The sequence below is a fragment of the Trachemys scripta genome, chromosome 7, assembly GCF_013100865.1.
Source record: "Trachemys scripta elegans isolate TJP31775 chromosome 7, CAS_Tse_1.0, whole genome shotgun sequence".
Lineage (NCBI taxonomy): Eukaryota > Metazoa > Chordata > Testudines > Emydidae > Trachemys > Trachemys scripta.
Window position 1 is genome coordinate 58843439 of NC_048304.1, and position 15464 is coordinate 58858902.

The 15464-nt window shown below is 45.9% G+C and overlaps 1 protein-coding gene across 1 annotated transcript in view; it reads right to left on the reverse strand.

Moving 5' to 3' along the window:
- Positions 1-7016: 7016 nt before the first annotated feature.
- Positions 7017-15464, reverse strand: part of PTPN20 (protein tyrosine phosphatase non-receptor type 20) — a 42696-nt gene continuing 34248 nt past the window's right edge. The window contains exons 10-13 of the mRNA XM_034777695.1: positions 14375-14709; positions 10062-10277; positions 9756-9818; positions 7017-9228 (exon numbers count right to left, since the gene is read on the reverse strand). Coding sequence (XP_034633586.1) covers positions 9148-9228; positions 9756-9818; positions 10062-10277; positions 14375-14709 — 695 coding nt within the window. The 3' untranslated portion in view covers positions 7017-9147. The remainder of the gene's footprint in view (positions 9229-9755; positions 9819-10061; positions 10278-14374; positions 14710-15464) is intronic.

Here is a 15464-nt window from a genome sequence, read left to right on the forward strand (position 1 = left end):
ATGGGAGCTGTGTAGCTGGCGCTTGTGGCAAGAGCCTCATGTGGAGCCCCCCTGGCTGCCCCTCCCCCTAGGAGCTGCAGGGACATGCCAGTCGGAGCCGGGTAGGGAGCCTGTCAACCCCACCAAACCCTGCCCCCAGCACCAGCAAGGGTCCCAAGTGCCCCTGAACCGCCCCCCGCCCCCGAGCACCTGCAGCCCCCTGGTCCAAGTTTTAGCTAGAGGTATATAGTAAAAGTCATGGACAGGCCAGGGGCCGTGAATTTTTGTTGACTTCCCATGACCTGTCCATGACTTTTACTAAAAATACCCATGACTAAAATGTAACCTTAATGATGGGGGTATCCCTCAGACTGGCCAGGATGGGGGCGTGCAGTGGGCAGACTTGCTGGGTGGCCAGCTCCTGGCAGTATCCAACTTCCAGAAGGCCACGAGAGGCTACAGAAAGTTTTAGGAAGTGAGCTCCAGATCCTCAAAGGTACAAAGACACCTAACACCCATTGATTCACCCCAGAAGTAAGGTTTCAGAGTAGCAGCCCTGTTAGTCTGTATCCGCAAAAAGAAGAACAGGAGTACTTGTGGCACCTTAGAGACTAACAAATTTATTAGAGGAAGTGGGCTGTAGTCCACGAAAGCTTATGCTCTAATAAATTTGTTAGTCTCTAAGGTGCCACAAGTACTCCTGTTCTTCTTTTTCCCAGAAGTAAGGTGACAACATACCTCTGAGGAGCTAGGCCTGAGCGATGACCCAGGCTCCTTCACACTGGTTCCCTCCAGCTGTCAGAGATGCTGCCATGTCTTACCAGAGAGGGCTGCTCTGGCTGTACTTACTTTCAGTAATTTGTAAGCAGAGATCAGATGTTACAGCCACCAAGAACTAACTGAGGCCCATCTCAGCTTCGCACACCTTCATGAGGATGGGCACAGCCAGAAGCACCAGCAGCAGCAGCATAGCTTCTCCCTCTTATTCCCAGGCCGGGGCAGCCCCCGCTTCTCCCTGACTCTGGGGTCACCAAAGCTGGTGAAGAATTAAGCAGGCAACAACTCTGTTTAGTGGCACTTATGGGGTGGCAGGACATGGTCCTTGCTCCCAAATGTTAAAATCAGGGAAATCAGAAGTTAAGAGGACAGACTTGTGCATTCATGTCCACCTCTGTTTTGCCTGCAACTCTATTGATATAAACCCCAAAGCTGAATGCAATAGGAATCTTCTCCTCACCCCCTCCCTAAGTTTGGCGGTGGGCAGGGGGTGCATTCAGGGCTAGAGAACAACAGCACAGCAATCCCTAGGGGAGCAGGACTCCTTAGCCAGTGCTGCATTACGGCAACCATCACTATTCATGGTTCTATACGTCTCACCATCCATGTACCAACTAGCCATCTGTGTTACGGGGTATGGCCTGGGTACAGAACATACGCTCCCCATCTCGCCACTACCATTCACAGTTGGACACTTGCTATTCCCTAACTCAAGGCCCCAAGTCAGTTTGTCCATGGTAGATGCTTGGGCTGGGCCACAGGTGCCTCCACAGCACTGGTTCCCTGGCACTGCACCAGCTGCAGCACCAAGAGCTTCCAACAGCCTATGAGCAGCCATCAGTTCGTCGCTCTTGCTGGCTCATTCCATTTTCAGTGCCTGCACAGGCATGTTTATTTTAAGGGTTCTGTCACTTAAAATACCCCCAAGGCACTGTATTGCGTGAACAATAATACACTCTAACAGCAGGTCCAGTGGCCCAGTTGTGAGACATCCCTGCTTTCCATCCACTAAACCTAGCCCCATTCCCCCACAAATCACTATAAGTAGCTACCTAGAAGAAGGGGGTGCAAGCTGGGGGTGCTAAATGGTCATGGATATACCGACCCACCCAGAAAGCGCTGTGAGCAGTCACAGAGGGACCCGGATGGTCCAGAATGGTCTGAGGGAAGGAGAGCCACAAATCACTACCTTACCACTGACCACAGACTGAGTCTCAGGAGAGCAAGTGAGGACACCCCAGCTGAGCTCAGTTGCCTCATGGGACATAAGGAGAAAGATGGTCCTGCAGGTACCTTGCTCTCACATGATTATGGGGGACACTGGCTCCCTTCTGCCTCTAGCCAAATGGCAGACCTATGCCTACCGTGATGACAGAGGAAGGCTGGATTTAAGGTTAAGGCATTGAACAGGAAGGCTGGAGATCTGGGATCATTTCCCAGCTCTGCCACAGACTCTCTGTATGACTGCGGGCAGGTCAGCTAACCTCTCAGTGCCTCAGTTCCCCATGTGTAATAAATCTTCCTTCCCATGTGCTGCTGTCTTGTCTCCTTAGGTGTGAGCGCTTAAGGGCCGGGACTGTCCCTTGCTACATGTAAGTGCAGCACCGAGCATGATGGGGTCTTGATCTCTGCTGGGGCTTCTCGATGCTACTGGAATATAAATAACATTAAGTCAATGGGTGTTTTGCCTAAGCAAAGACTGCAGGACTGGGCCCATCATGTGTGTTTGACTAAGTTCAGCCTTGGGAATAGAGTGTAATCCATGAGGCTCTTGGCTAGCATGGCTGCGTGTGGTGTAAGGGTCATGGTAATTTATCTCTGAACCAGAAGATTCATGTGGCAAATGAGGAGCCTAGCTACAAAACTAACAGAGCAGGAATGCTATCGATTTAGACAATAGGGAAACCACTAAGTGGGAATACAGCCAGCATATTTCACCCCAAAGTAGGTGGAGAATGACAGGCTGGTTGTAAATTACAATCTTCTCAGGGATTAGTAGAACTAAAATCAGTCAGTTGTTTCTTATCGCAAAGAAATATCGACTACTGAATTAGCAGGGGGTGGAAGCATGACCCGTTGTATTTCTTTCTGATAAACACCGCTGAGCATCAAAGTAATCATTTCTCTGCTTTGCACTGCTGATCAGCATTTTTGAAAGGGCAATTTGCACAGAACTACCACAAAGGCTACTCATCTGACAGCCAGCTGCAAATTCCCATTTAGAATGTGATGTACACTGAAGACTCAAGTCCTTTCTTACAGCCATGAGTATCTCTCTCAGCGAGCTCTGCAAGGGCAGTGAATGTATTTTATGAGAGCTGGCAATAGGCAAACAGGTCTGTGGCATCAGGACTATCCCTAAACGGTGTTGATGTTAGGGGCAGGGTGGTATGTGCCATTCCAGCATTTATCCTCACTCAGAAACCTGCTTTCCATATGCCTGCTGATCCACAGCAGCAACTTTGGCCTCATAACAATTCTCCCCTCTTTCCTTCTAGAGGTGGAGCTGCTGACAAGATGGCCGTCATTCAACAGCAGCCATTGTCCCAGATGCTCAAAGGTATTTAGGCTCCCAACTTTCATTGATTTTAGTGGATGTTAGGCACCTAAACACCTCTAAGGATGTGGATCTAAAAGTCCATATTCAGGTACATCATGAATCAAGGTGTCTAAATTTAGATTTAGACTCTTAAGTTTAAAAGTATTGACTCCCTCACAGCTGAAGTTCCTTGAGGTTATACTGCACTTAGATGATCTTCCAGCTGCCATCTTAGGTATATCTATGTTGGTACTTCTATGGGCCCCACCTTCATAGTATGTGAGCACCTCATAATTTTTAATTATAATTAATTTTTTTTTAAATTAATGGAGATATCCCATCTCCTAGAACTGGAAGGGACCTTGAAAGGTCATTGAGTTCAGCCCCCTGCTTTCACTAGCAGGACCAAGTACTGATTTTGCCCCAGATCCCCAAGTGGCCCCCTCAAGGATTGAACTCACAACTGTGGGTTTAACAGGCCAATGCTCAACCCACTGAGCTATCCCTCCCCCTAATAATACAGCAAGCAGACCTATAAGGTAGGGAAATACTGTCCCATGGTACACATGGGGAACAGAGTCCCAGAGAGGCTAAGTGACTTGCCCACAGTGTGATGAATTGGGGCTGTATCTGGTCAACTGATGAATTCTGATTGATATTGGGAAATCTGCTCTGTCATGAATGCCTACATGTATGAGGATCCGCTGCTGTTTCCAGGTCCTGTAGCAGATACACCCCAGACCAACACAATGGGAAATAGTTAAGGTTAATGACAGCACTTAACCGTTACAAAAGGTTATGCTAAAAAAGCAGCTGAATCCTTAGAAAAATGAGCCTAGCATACTCCCCTGAAGGGTGGGGAAAAGGTAGGAGCAGTGGAAAGTTACCAGGAGACCAGAAAAGGCCAGGAGACCAGGAGGGTTTAAATAAACAAACACACAGGAACAGGGGCCAGACAGGAAGAGCTAGTGAGAGGAGCAGGAGAGAGCAAGAGCAGAAGCTGGGCAGGGGCTCCCTGAGGGAGAGAAAGACCAGCTAGCATGCCACATCCTGCCTTCCTGGGCCCAGATGTTCCCCCCAGGACTCACAGGGGAAGGGTGAGCTGCAAAGGGAGGGCCATGGTGGTTTTAGATGTGTATTATTTTGTATGAGCTGTACTCTAATGAGCTTTACAGGACGAAGGATAAAAGAGCAGAAAGGCGGTAGACTGTGCAAAGCATGCGCACGTTGACTGCATCTGTCAAGGCTGGATCCCCACTTTGAACTTTAGGGTACAAATGTGGGGGCCTGCATGAAAACTTCTAAGCTTAACTACCAGCTTAGCTCTGGTTCTGCTGCCACCATTTCAATGGATTCCATTCCTGGGAAACCTTGAAAAACCTTCACCAACTCCTGGTGAATACAGTTCCAACCCCCCTGGGATCTACAACAGGGAGAAATTAACCATCCCCCCTCCTTCCTCCCACCAACTCCTGGTGAATCAAGATCCAAACCCCTTGGATCTTAAAACAAGGAAAAATCAATCAGGTTCTAAAAAAGAAGGCTTTTAATTAAAGAAAAAGGTAAAAATCATCTCTGTAAAATCAGTATGGAAATTAACCTTACAGGGTAATCAAACTTAAAGAGCTCAGAGGACTCCCCTCTAGTCTCAGGTTCAAAGTACAGCAAACAAAGATAAACACTCTAGTAAAAGGTACATTTACAAGTTGAGAAAACAAAGGAAAACTAACACGCCTTGCCTGGCTATTTACTTACAAGTTTGAAATAGGAGAGACTTGTTTAGAAAGATGTGGAGAACCTGGATTGATGTCTGGTCCCTCTCAGTCCCGAGAACGAACACACTCCCAAACAAAGAACACAAACAACAGCCTTCCCCCCCCCAAGATTTGAAAGTATCTTGTCCCCTTATTGGTCCTTTAGGTCAGATGCCAGCCAGGTTACCTGAGCTTCTTAACCCTTTACAGGGAAAAGGATTTTGGAGTCTCTGGCCAGGAGGGATTTTTATAGTACTGTACACAGGACAGCTATTACCCTTCCCTTTATAGTTATGACAGCATCATAGCTACCGCACTCCCTTATGAGAGTTAAATAGTAAGCCATATGCTTCCCACCTTGGGGGGGGGGGGGAGGAGCTCTGGGAGAGGGCTGGGGTTAAGTAGGAGATCACTGGTGCAGGTGGTCTGAGGCACCGTGTTTCTGAGGAGGAGGTAACACACAGAGTCAGAGCCCATGAAATGCGCCAGAGAGGAACCAGTGCTTCAGTCTACTGAGACTCCAGGAGCTTGAAACGTCCCAGGGGACGCAGAGCACAGAAGCTGATATTCCCCTCCCAGGGGTCCTCGTCTGTAGCTGGACGGGGATGCTCACTAGGGTGTGCAACACAAGATCTCTCAGGACAGCTGTGGCAAAGCAAGGAATTGAATCTAGGTCACCTGAGCCCAGTTGCTAGTCACTGAATCACTGGACCATCCATCCTCTCTTGAGCTTGGCTTTTAGCCATGTTGAGGGAGGAAGTTGAGGAGAGGTTGTGCGTCAATGCCCTTGGGAGCAATGGGGGAACGTACACAACAGCAGCCTCTGCTGCACCCTTTACAAGGGTGCAATGTGTACTCCTCCAACTGCCGGGGCTACTCCTCCTCAGGCCTCCCCTCTGGAACCTAGCGGGCGTCTGGGGCTGCTGTGTCCTCCACTCCCTGAACACCATGAGCAGCAAACATGAACAGGTTGTGCCTACGCCTTTGCATTCTCTGACCCCAGCTGATTGCATTCACAACCTATTCCTGGCCATTTGCAACTTGCTCAGTATGTGTCCACATTATCCCTCTCTTGCTTCCTGGCAGGTGCCCACTCTGCAGCATCGACCCTGTGCCATCAACTCTGCTGATGTCCCATCAAATGGAGGTGCAGTACAGGCCCTGTCTAGATGTGCATAGTATTAACTGAAGTGGCTTTAGGTCTCTCGATGAACAAGGCCCTATTTTCTGTTCTAGTTCTGATGGCCATTTGTTGTACCTCAGACTGCGCTTTCTGGAGGGATAGCTCTCTCCCGCCATGCTGTCCATGCTAAGCATCCCAGAGGATAGGAAGACCAACTCTGTAGAACGGTGTAGCCCTAACACTAAAGTACATTTTGCCTATGTACAGATGGCAGGATTGGACCCATTACTACAGCACTTGTCGCAGAGGTTAAGATGTTAAGGAATCAATCTTTGACAACATAGGAACTCGGGGGTTGCCAGAATGGATTAGACCCAGATCCATCTAGTCCAGCATCCTGTCTCGGACTGTGGCTGTACCAGCTGCTTCAGAGGAAGGTACAAGAAGTGGGGGCATATGTAGGACAGTATGCCCTCAGGGAATCAGAGAAATGTAGGGCTCAAAGGGACATCAAGAGGTCATTTAGACCATCCCTCACGCTGAGGCAGGATTAGGTATCCCTGGCCCATCCCTGACAGGTGTTTGTCCAACCTGTTCTTAAAAACTTCCAATGACGGAGATTCCACAACCTCCCTAGGTCACCTGTTCCACTGCTTGACTATCCTCAGAGCTAGAATGTTTCCTTCTAACCCCCAGGATTTAGAAGTTGTTTTATGCCCCAAGGCATGAGGGCTTATATCACTCCCAAACCTCTTGTTGCTAGTTTAAACTCTACTATTATTATATCTATTTCATAGCAAGAGACTGAAATGAAACGCAAGCCGGTTTTGTCAAACATCTCTTACTTTAATATCTCTGTAAAACAGGAAACATTTATATGTTCAAACAGCTGTAAAGATGATGCACGCGTAAAAAGTGGAGCAACACAGGTTATCACCAAGATTGTCTTTACAAATCCAATAGGTTTGTTCACAGCCATGTTTGTACAAAGTCCAAAACATTTCCATTGTGAAACTGGTTTAAATCAGTTTAGTACAAAAAGTGAATTGTGCATTAGGTTGTGCAATTTTATCTTACATAGCAATACATGTACAGTGCAGTAAATAAAACCAAAGTGAAAGGCCAAAACCCAATAGAGGTAACAAATTTATGAACACTTGGCTAACGATGCTTGACAAATCTGTGCAAATAACGGCTATTCTAGATGCAGCATGCAGAGAGTAAAACAAATTCATAATGCATGGAGAATAATGCTTTCTAGAAGGCTCAAACTCAGTTCATTCAAGATAGAACACCAGGTTCTGTTCTCATTTACAGCAATGTAAATCTGGAGTTGCTCCACTAACTTAATAGGAGTTCTATCACTGTGACTGAATCAGCGTCTGGCTTACACTGTAAATTCTACTCCCGTTACTCTTGGGTAAGCCCACTGGAGCTGGGGGCAGAAAGGAGAAATTGACATGGAATCTTAGAAGAACTTTATAAGGATGCATTTTTCTGAAAGTCAGATTTTAAATTGTATTTAATGCCATATTCCTCTTCCGCCATAAATCTATCACTCTGATCCATAATAAAATGAAACAAGAGTATTTATTATCTTGTAGCTTGCAGAGTGGCTTTGTATGCAAATATCTCTTAATATTACTACTGTCTTGAAGTCAAGGAAGCAGTTTTTATACACACATTGCTGTTAATATATTTCACCACTGTGTTGCCTATTTTTAACAAAAGGTAATCTTCTGTTGCATTGCTAATAATTCTACTTCCATAAATATAACCCTCTAGGCAAACGAGTTACAATAATATCATAGCAGTAGTTTGCAATTTACAAACATGAACAAATGAACCCCCACAATGCCCCAGGCTGTGAGGTAGGTAAGATATCCCAGAGAATTTTCCAGTTTAATGCAGATTTCAGTCTCATGGGATGAATTGGAGGAGAGGGGAAAGCAGGAGAGATTTGCTCAAACTGGAACTCTCAGAAAGTGAACCAGCTTTCACGAAAAAGTGTATAGTACAACAGAGCTATTTAATGTTGCTTAAGGACCAGATTCAACCCCCATGCCCCCAAATTCAATGGAGCTTTCCATCAACTTGAACTGGAGTTGGATCAGGCCCTAAATAAGGGACTATTAGATAGCAAATCAATGGGAAGGGAAGAATTGCACATTTAGTGTGACAGTTCTATATACACACACTCACAGAGCTGGTTTAGTAATACTTTCCTTTTGACATGGGTACAGAATGAAAGGAGCTAATGATCTCTACATAGCTGATATTGCTAGGGGAAAACCGCCATCCATTCCAATTGTTGGAGCTCTGCCTGCTCTGAAAGTAGCTCACTAGAGCTTTGGGGTCATGTCCTGCCATCAACTTATTTATGAAAACTTCCACCAATGGCAGTGGGCCCTAAAGCTAGAATGATGGCAGAAAATGGCTCTAAGTTGTTCAAACAACCAGAAGCAAATGAATTGGCACCCCCACTTGAGAGCATCACTGGGAGCAGAGAATATTGATTCAAAATACAGGAGCAAAAGTCTAGAGTGACATAGGAGAGACAACTGACCTTCAACTTGAAACAGTCATGGTCTCAGAGCTTCCTAGCTGCCCTTCCGATATTAAAGCTAACTGAATACAGCTGCAGTCCTTGATAGGGTACGTTACTTCCTAGCCACCAGCCAAAGTCATTCTCCTGGCCACCAATATGCTGTTACGCAGAACATCCAAATTACTCTCTGAGGCAACTTATCAGTGATGCTGATCAATTCTCAAGCCAGTGAGCCAGCGTATAAATAATTTACCAACCTATTTTATGCTGGTTTAGAAATGCTTTAGAAATCAACATTTCCTAACACAGCGCGACAAGCGAGATAGTGCACGCAGTACAGCGCCTGTCCATGCTGGTCTGACAGCCCGTTAGAATAAGTCTCAAGTAAGAGGGCGGTCTCCAAGACGAGTGGCAATAGCAGAGGTTCTTATTGGAGGAGATGGGATTCCATGGTTTCAATGTTCTGCAGCACTTGCAGCACTACTTCGTAGCAGAATAGGTACTGGTCCTGGACATGTGGAGAAAACAGCATGGAGTCACCCAGTTACATTCCGTAGACACATAGAAAAGACTGCCTGGCTTGGGAGCACATCTGTAACATGAATATAATCTAGGGCTGCATGAAACTTAGGGAGAGCCTCCTTCCCCTCTTTCTTGCATTCTGTCCTCTTTAGCCTTAAAGTCAGTGCTTAATTTCTAATGAAAGAGGTACTGGGGCTCGAGCAATTTTTTTACATTCAGAACTGATGCAGCAAGCCCAGAGGTGCTGGGGCTCTGAACTGCCGGGCCCAGAGGTGCCGGGGCTCTGATCTGCCAAGCCCAGCGGTGCCGAGGCTATGAACTGCCAAGCCTAGAGGTGGCGGGGCTCAGCCCTCGCAAGCCCTGGCACAAATTAAGCTCTGTTTATGGCCCCGATTCAGCAGAGAACTTGAGTACATATTTAAGTCTCATGAACTTAAATAGAAGTGAAGCATGTGCCTTGCTGAATCAGGGACGTTAGAAAAAGTTGGCCTGGTCTCAAGGTGGAGACCTTACCTTGGTCTGAATCATGCCAAATCGCTGATGCCTCAGCTCTCTCACTATCTGCTTGATGTTGAACTGTCAGGAGAGAACAGTGTTATTTCATTGCAGGCCAAGTTATTAAAAAGAATATGCTTGATGGGGAAGTGTAAGGTTGTTCCTTCCCTGCTTTAGTATTAATTATTGTCCCTACACTCAACAGGAATCAGAACTTAATACCATTTCCTTTCGAAAACTGACTTGAGTTGATTTACCCTGGGACGAATTGGTGTCCCTTCACAAATAAACCCATGGTAAATGATTTGGTTTAGATATACTCACACATAGATCTTTTTCAATGCAGCTCAGCAAAATATCAATACAAAGCAGAACCCCGCTCCTTCCAATCCCAGCGCTGCAGTGGGCCGTTATGGGGCCCGTCTGGTGAATTTTTCTCATGTAGCGAATGAATTTGACGAGATGCTCTATCAGTCTGGGAGTACCGTGATCTGGCCAAGTGGTAAACTGCAAGTGTTTTACGAAGCGTCTCTCTCCTGTCTGGAAAAGAGCAATCACCAATGTGAATTTCATTTAGGAGTTACTCCTGTAAAGTCAACGAGAAAACTAAGGACTGTGGCTTCCCAAGTGGAATAAGCAATAAAGAAAAAGAGACTCTGCTTTCAAGACAGGTAGGGAGAGACTAGGATTAACCATTCTAAACAATCACAGAGACACTGTGGTGCTTTAATATTTTTAAGTGCTCTGAGATCCTCAGATAGGGAGGGCTATGAAAGTGCTACAAGTTATAACAAGCCATATCCTGAAGCTTTGTAAGGACTTTGGCCAAATGTTAAAAGTATTAAAATTTCAATTTCAAGTAATCATTTTTCCTTCCTGCTCAACAGGCATTTAATGTCTGATGTGCACTTCGATTTCCTCAGCAGTAATACATTGTTGCACCTGTATAAGTACCCTTGGGCTCGCCGAGGTTTCACACAGGCATTAAAGAAGAATAAAGAGGCTTCCATGGGTCAGTGACTGATCTTCCTTATGCCAGTGTAAATGAGATCAGCTTCTTTGGCACAGTCTACTTCTCTTCATGGTTTGAGCATTGGGCATCTGCACTGATTTTGTAAATCTGGCCCGTAGTTCAAAGGTAATGAACTAAATGTGTTCACCAAGCGTACAAACAACTGCTAGGTAGAGATCTCTACTTCAGTGTTTTCCATAATACCTATCACTGTTAGCAGCCATAATGGACATCTTGGGATACTGAAGGCGTGGATAATGGGAATAGTGCTTTGGACAAAAGACCTTCACCAGAACCTTTACCCAGAACTCAAAATGAACCTTTTGGACTCAAAACTGTTCCATTAACTTCTGTCCACCCCATGGGATCCCTGCATCTCATGGTTCTGGCTAGGGCAGACAGTGAAATGTCCTGGGAAGACCACCCTAACTGTATTTCTATGCCAAATGGAAGCAGGAAGGACTGGACATCTTGGCCAAGAGCCTGTTCTCATCCAGCAGATTCAGGAATCTCCAAACGTTTGGACATCACTAGAGCCCTACCAAATTCACAGTCCATTTTGGTCAATTTCACAGTCATAGGATTTGAAAAATCATAAATTTCATGATTTCAGCGATTTAAATCTGAAATTTCATGGTGTTGTAATGATAGGGGTCCTGACCAAAAAACGAGTTGTGGAGGGTTGCAAAGGTATTGTAAGGGGGGGTTTGTGGTACTGCTACCTTTACTTCTGTGCTGCTGCTGACAGTGGCACTATCTTCAGAGCTGGGCAGCTGGAGAGTGGCGCCTGCAGGCCGGAAGCCCAGCTCTGAAGGCAGAGCCGCCACCAGCAGCAGCACAGAAGTAAGGATAGCATGATATGGTATTGCCACCCTTACTTTTGCTCTGCTGCTGCTGGGGCGCTGCCTTCAGAGCTGGGCCCTCAGTCAGCAGCTGCCACTCTCAAGCCATCCAGCTCTGAAGGCAGTGCAGAAGTAAGGGTAGCAATATCGCAACCCCCCCTAAAATAACCTTGCGATCCCCCTGCAACTCCCTTTTGGGTCAAGACCCCCAATTTGAGAAACGCTGGTCTCCCCCATGAAATCTGTATAGTATAGGGCAGGGATCTCAAACTCAAATCACCACAAGAGCCACATGAGGACTAGTACATTGGCCCGAGGGCCGCATCACTGAAACCTTTTCATACAATGATACAAAAGTATAGTCAAAAATGAAAAAAATTAAGAGTAATATTGTATGCTATTAAAAGTCAGTGTATTAACTTTTTAAAAACTGTAATGCAAAAAGTCAGTGCTAATTTTGACAGTCATTTCATTTTTGGCCACTTAGCTGGCAGCATTTTGCATCAACCAGAGCATCAATATTAGATTTGGTATCCTGAGACTAAACCAATCTCAGTGTTGCTTGCAAATGTTTGTCAGTGAGCCTTAACCTTAACACAGATTTGTTAATCTTCATGGAAGAGAAGAACTGTTCATATATATCTGTACTTCCAAACATTGCCATTATCCTTGCGGAAGCAGAGAATAACATGGGAAATCTTTCTTGTGAAAAAACCGGTAGAATTCTGGAATTCCAACATCTGTATACTTCTGCTTCAAAATGGTATCACACTAAAGCTCCACTAACACCATCTGCATTTCCTCTGCAACATTGTCAATTTCCACAGCAAATGGTGTGGAAAAAAGTTGAAAATGTGGTTCAAGTGCCTTGAAATCTTTAAACCGCACATCAAACTGTTTGCGTAAGTTAGAAATGATATCTGCATATTCTTTCAAGGATTTGGGTTCAACTTTTCCTAAGGAATTCAGAATCGAGAAATGGACCAAATTGCCAGCAGTCAGCTGTTTCCCTCACAAAGTAAGCTTGATTTTGAATGACTTACCACTGTCATACATCTATGCTATCACCTGTTTTCTACCCTGAAGCTTTAAGTTCAGTGCATTCAGGTGATGAGTACATCTGTTCGAAAAGCAAGGTTGCCGATAAAAGTGGAATCAGCAAGCTATGGAACCTCCTTGTTTTTCATTTTCATGAAGGAATCAATTTCCTCGCTAAGAGCAAAAAAATGCTTCAAAACATTTCCATGACTCAGCCATCTAACTTCAGTGTGATACAGAAGTTCCCCACATTCGCTGTCCATACATTGACATCAGTGGAGCCAGGATTTCACTCTAAACAATTAGGGACAAATCTGGCAAACTCCTGTTGAGACAGATCCTTTGAGGAGCTGAGCATGCCCAACTGGAATTTAGGATGTTCAGCTGGTACTTGGTGTATTGCAGGATGTTGCACAAGTGACATTTTTCCTGAGTAAAAATCCTGAATCTCAGGATTTGATATATGGTCAGCATTTAAAAAAAATATATAATAAAACAACAACTGGCCGACCTTTATAGCCTATAGGATTTCTATTTAAGTATGTACAATAGAGTACCTGAATTTGAATGTATCTTATTTAAGACGCTGAAGTTAAGCCAATGCATGAATTTAATTTTAATTAATAAAAATCTTAGTATGTTTGCAGACAATTCATAAACAGGAAGAAGGCTATAATGACTGAATAGTTCACCCAACTCTGCTGTCAAACAAGCACCTTCTCCTGTTATAATGAGAGCATAAATGTCCCCGCATCTGCCTCTGGCCCCACCCCCACCTCACCCCTTCCATGAGGCCCCATCCCTGCCCTGCATCTTCCCACCCCTTCCACATCCCCATTCCAACCCCTACCCCAAAGTCCCCACACCAGCTCTCCCCCCTCCCTGCCCCTATTCCAACCCCTTCCCCAAATCCCCGCCCCGGCCCTCCTCTTCTCCACTTCCTTCCCTGAGCGCGCCGTGTCCCCGCTCCTCCCCCATCCCTCCTGGAAAGTCCTAAGCACCACCAAACAGCTGTTTGGCAGTGGGAAGTGCTAGGAGGTAGGCAGAGGAGCGGGGATACGGCACACTTGAGGGAGGACTGGGGGGAGGGGAGTTTGGCTGCCAATGGGTGCAGAGCACCCACTAATTTTTCCCTGTGGGTGCTCCAACCCCGGAGCACCCACAGAGTCGGCACCTATGGCAATCCACAGGAAATAACTCCGCGGGCTGCATGCATCCTGCGGTCGCGTGTTTGAGACCCCTGGTAAAAGCATGCAGAAGACCAGATTTCTCATCAGGAGACCAGATTTCACGGTCCGTGATCCATTTTTTATGACCGCGAATTTGGTAAGGCCCTAGACATCACACGTGGCTGCTTCTCTGAACTGAGTGTGGATTGCCCATCAGTGTAGCCAAAGAACCGCCCCCCCCCAACCACCACAGTTGTCCTTACTGAGGACACAGATTTATAAAGGTTCTAATCCGAGCACATCCTGCAAGTGCCCTCAACACCCACTGCCATTAAAGGCCTTCAGTCCCTGTCCTGAAAACTGAAGGGTCAGATCTACTGTTTCTGCACAGAGCTAAGAAAAAATCATCCACTCTATGTGCACTCGTATAATTCAGGTTTTGATAAAGCTGAAAAATAACCAGAAAATGCTACAGAAGAAACTTACTCAACGCTGCTCTAAATACTGCCAGGGAGATACAATACGTAGTGTCTGAGTCCCCCTCTTCAGGCATACAATAAAATATATTTAATTTACCTGCTTGTTAATTATTTCTATTATTCGGATGATAAAATATTCCAAGATCTGGCAGTTGTCCAGCCTCAGATGGAATTCACTGAGGTCTAGAGAGTCCTGTGGAGGTTCAGGCCAGTATCTGTGACACTTGACTTTTCCAAGCTCCACTTCTTTTGTCATCATGGCAATCACATCTGACTCATTCTCCCAAATCATTTGCCAGAAATCAGCCACAGTGCAAGGGAGAGGCCCTTGTGTTGAAATATAGAAATGTTCCTCTTCTCCAATATGCGTTCGGATGTAACTTGCATTAATATAGCCCCTGGTTGCTCCAAGAGGAACCCGTGTCGCATCATCTGGACAGAAAGAAAAAGTCCTCTGAAGTTTTGCTATTTCAGCTGGAGATCCAAATTCATGTCTCTATCTAGGATCTAAGGGGAGCTTGAATATCAAGCAGTTGAATGTTGTCTCAGGCCTGGTCTACACTAGGCGTTTATGTCGAAGTTAGCGCCATTACATCGAATTAACCCTGCACCCGTCCACACTGCGATGCTATTTAGTTCGACATAGAGGTCTCTTTAATTCGACTTCTGTACTCCTCCCCGACGAGGGGAGTAGTGCTAAATTCGACATGGCCATGTCGAATTAGGCTAGGTGTGGATGGAAATCGACGCTAATAGCTCCGGGAGCTATCCCACAGTGCACCACTCTGTTGACGCTCTGGACAGCAGTACGAGCTCGGATGCTCTGACCAGCCACACAGGAAAAGCCCCGGGAAAATTTGAATTTGAATTCCTTTTCCTGTCTGGCCAGTTTGAATCTCATTTCCTGTCTGGACATCGTGGCGATCACAGCAGCACTGGCAACGATGCAGAGCTCTCCAGCAGTGATGGCCGTGCAGTCTGTGAATAGAAAGAGGGCCCCAGCATGGACTGATCGGGAAGTATTGGATCTCATCGCTGTGTGGGGCGATGAGTCCGTGCTTTCTGAGCTGCGCTCCAAGAAACGGAATGCAAAGATCTATGAGAAGATCTCTAAAGACATGTCAGAGAGAGGATACAGCCGGGATGTAACGCAGTGCCGCGTGAAAATCAAGGAGCTGAGACAAGGC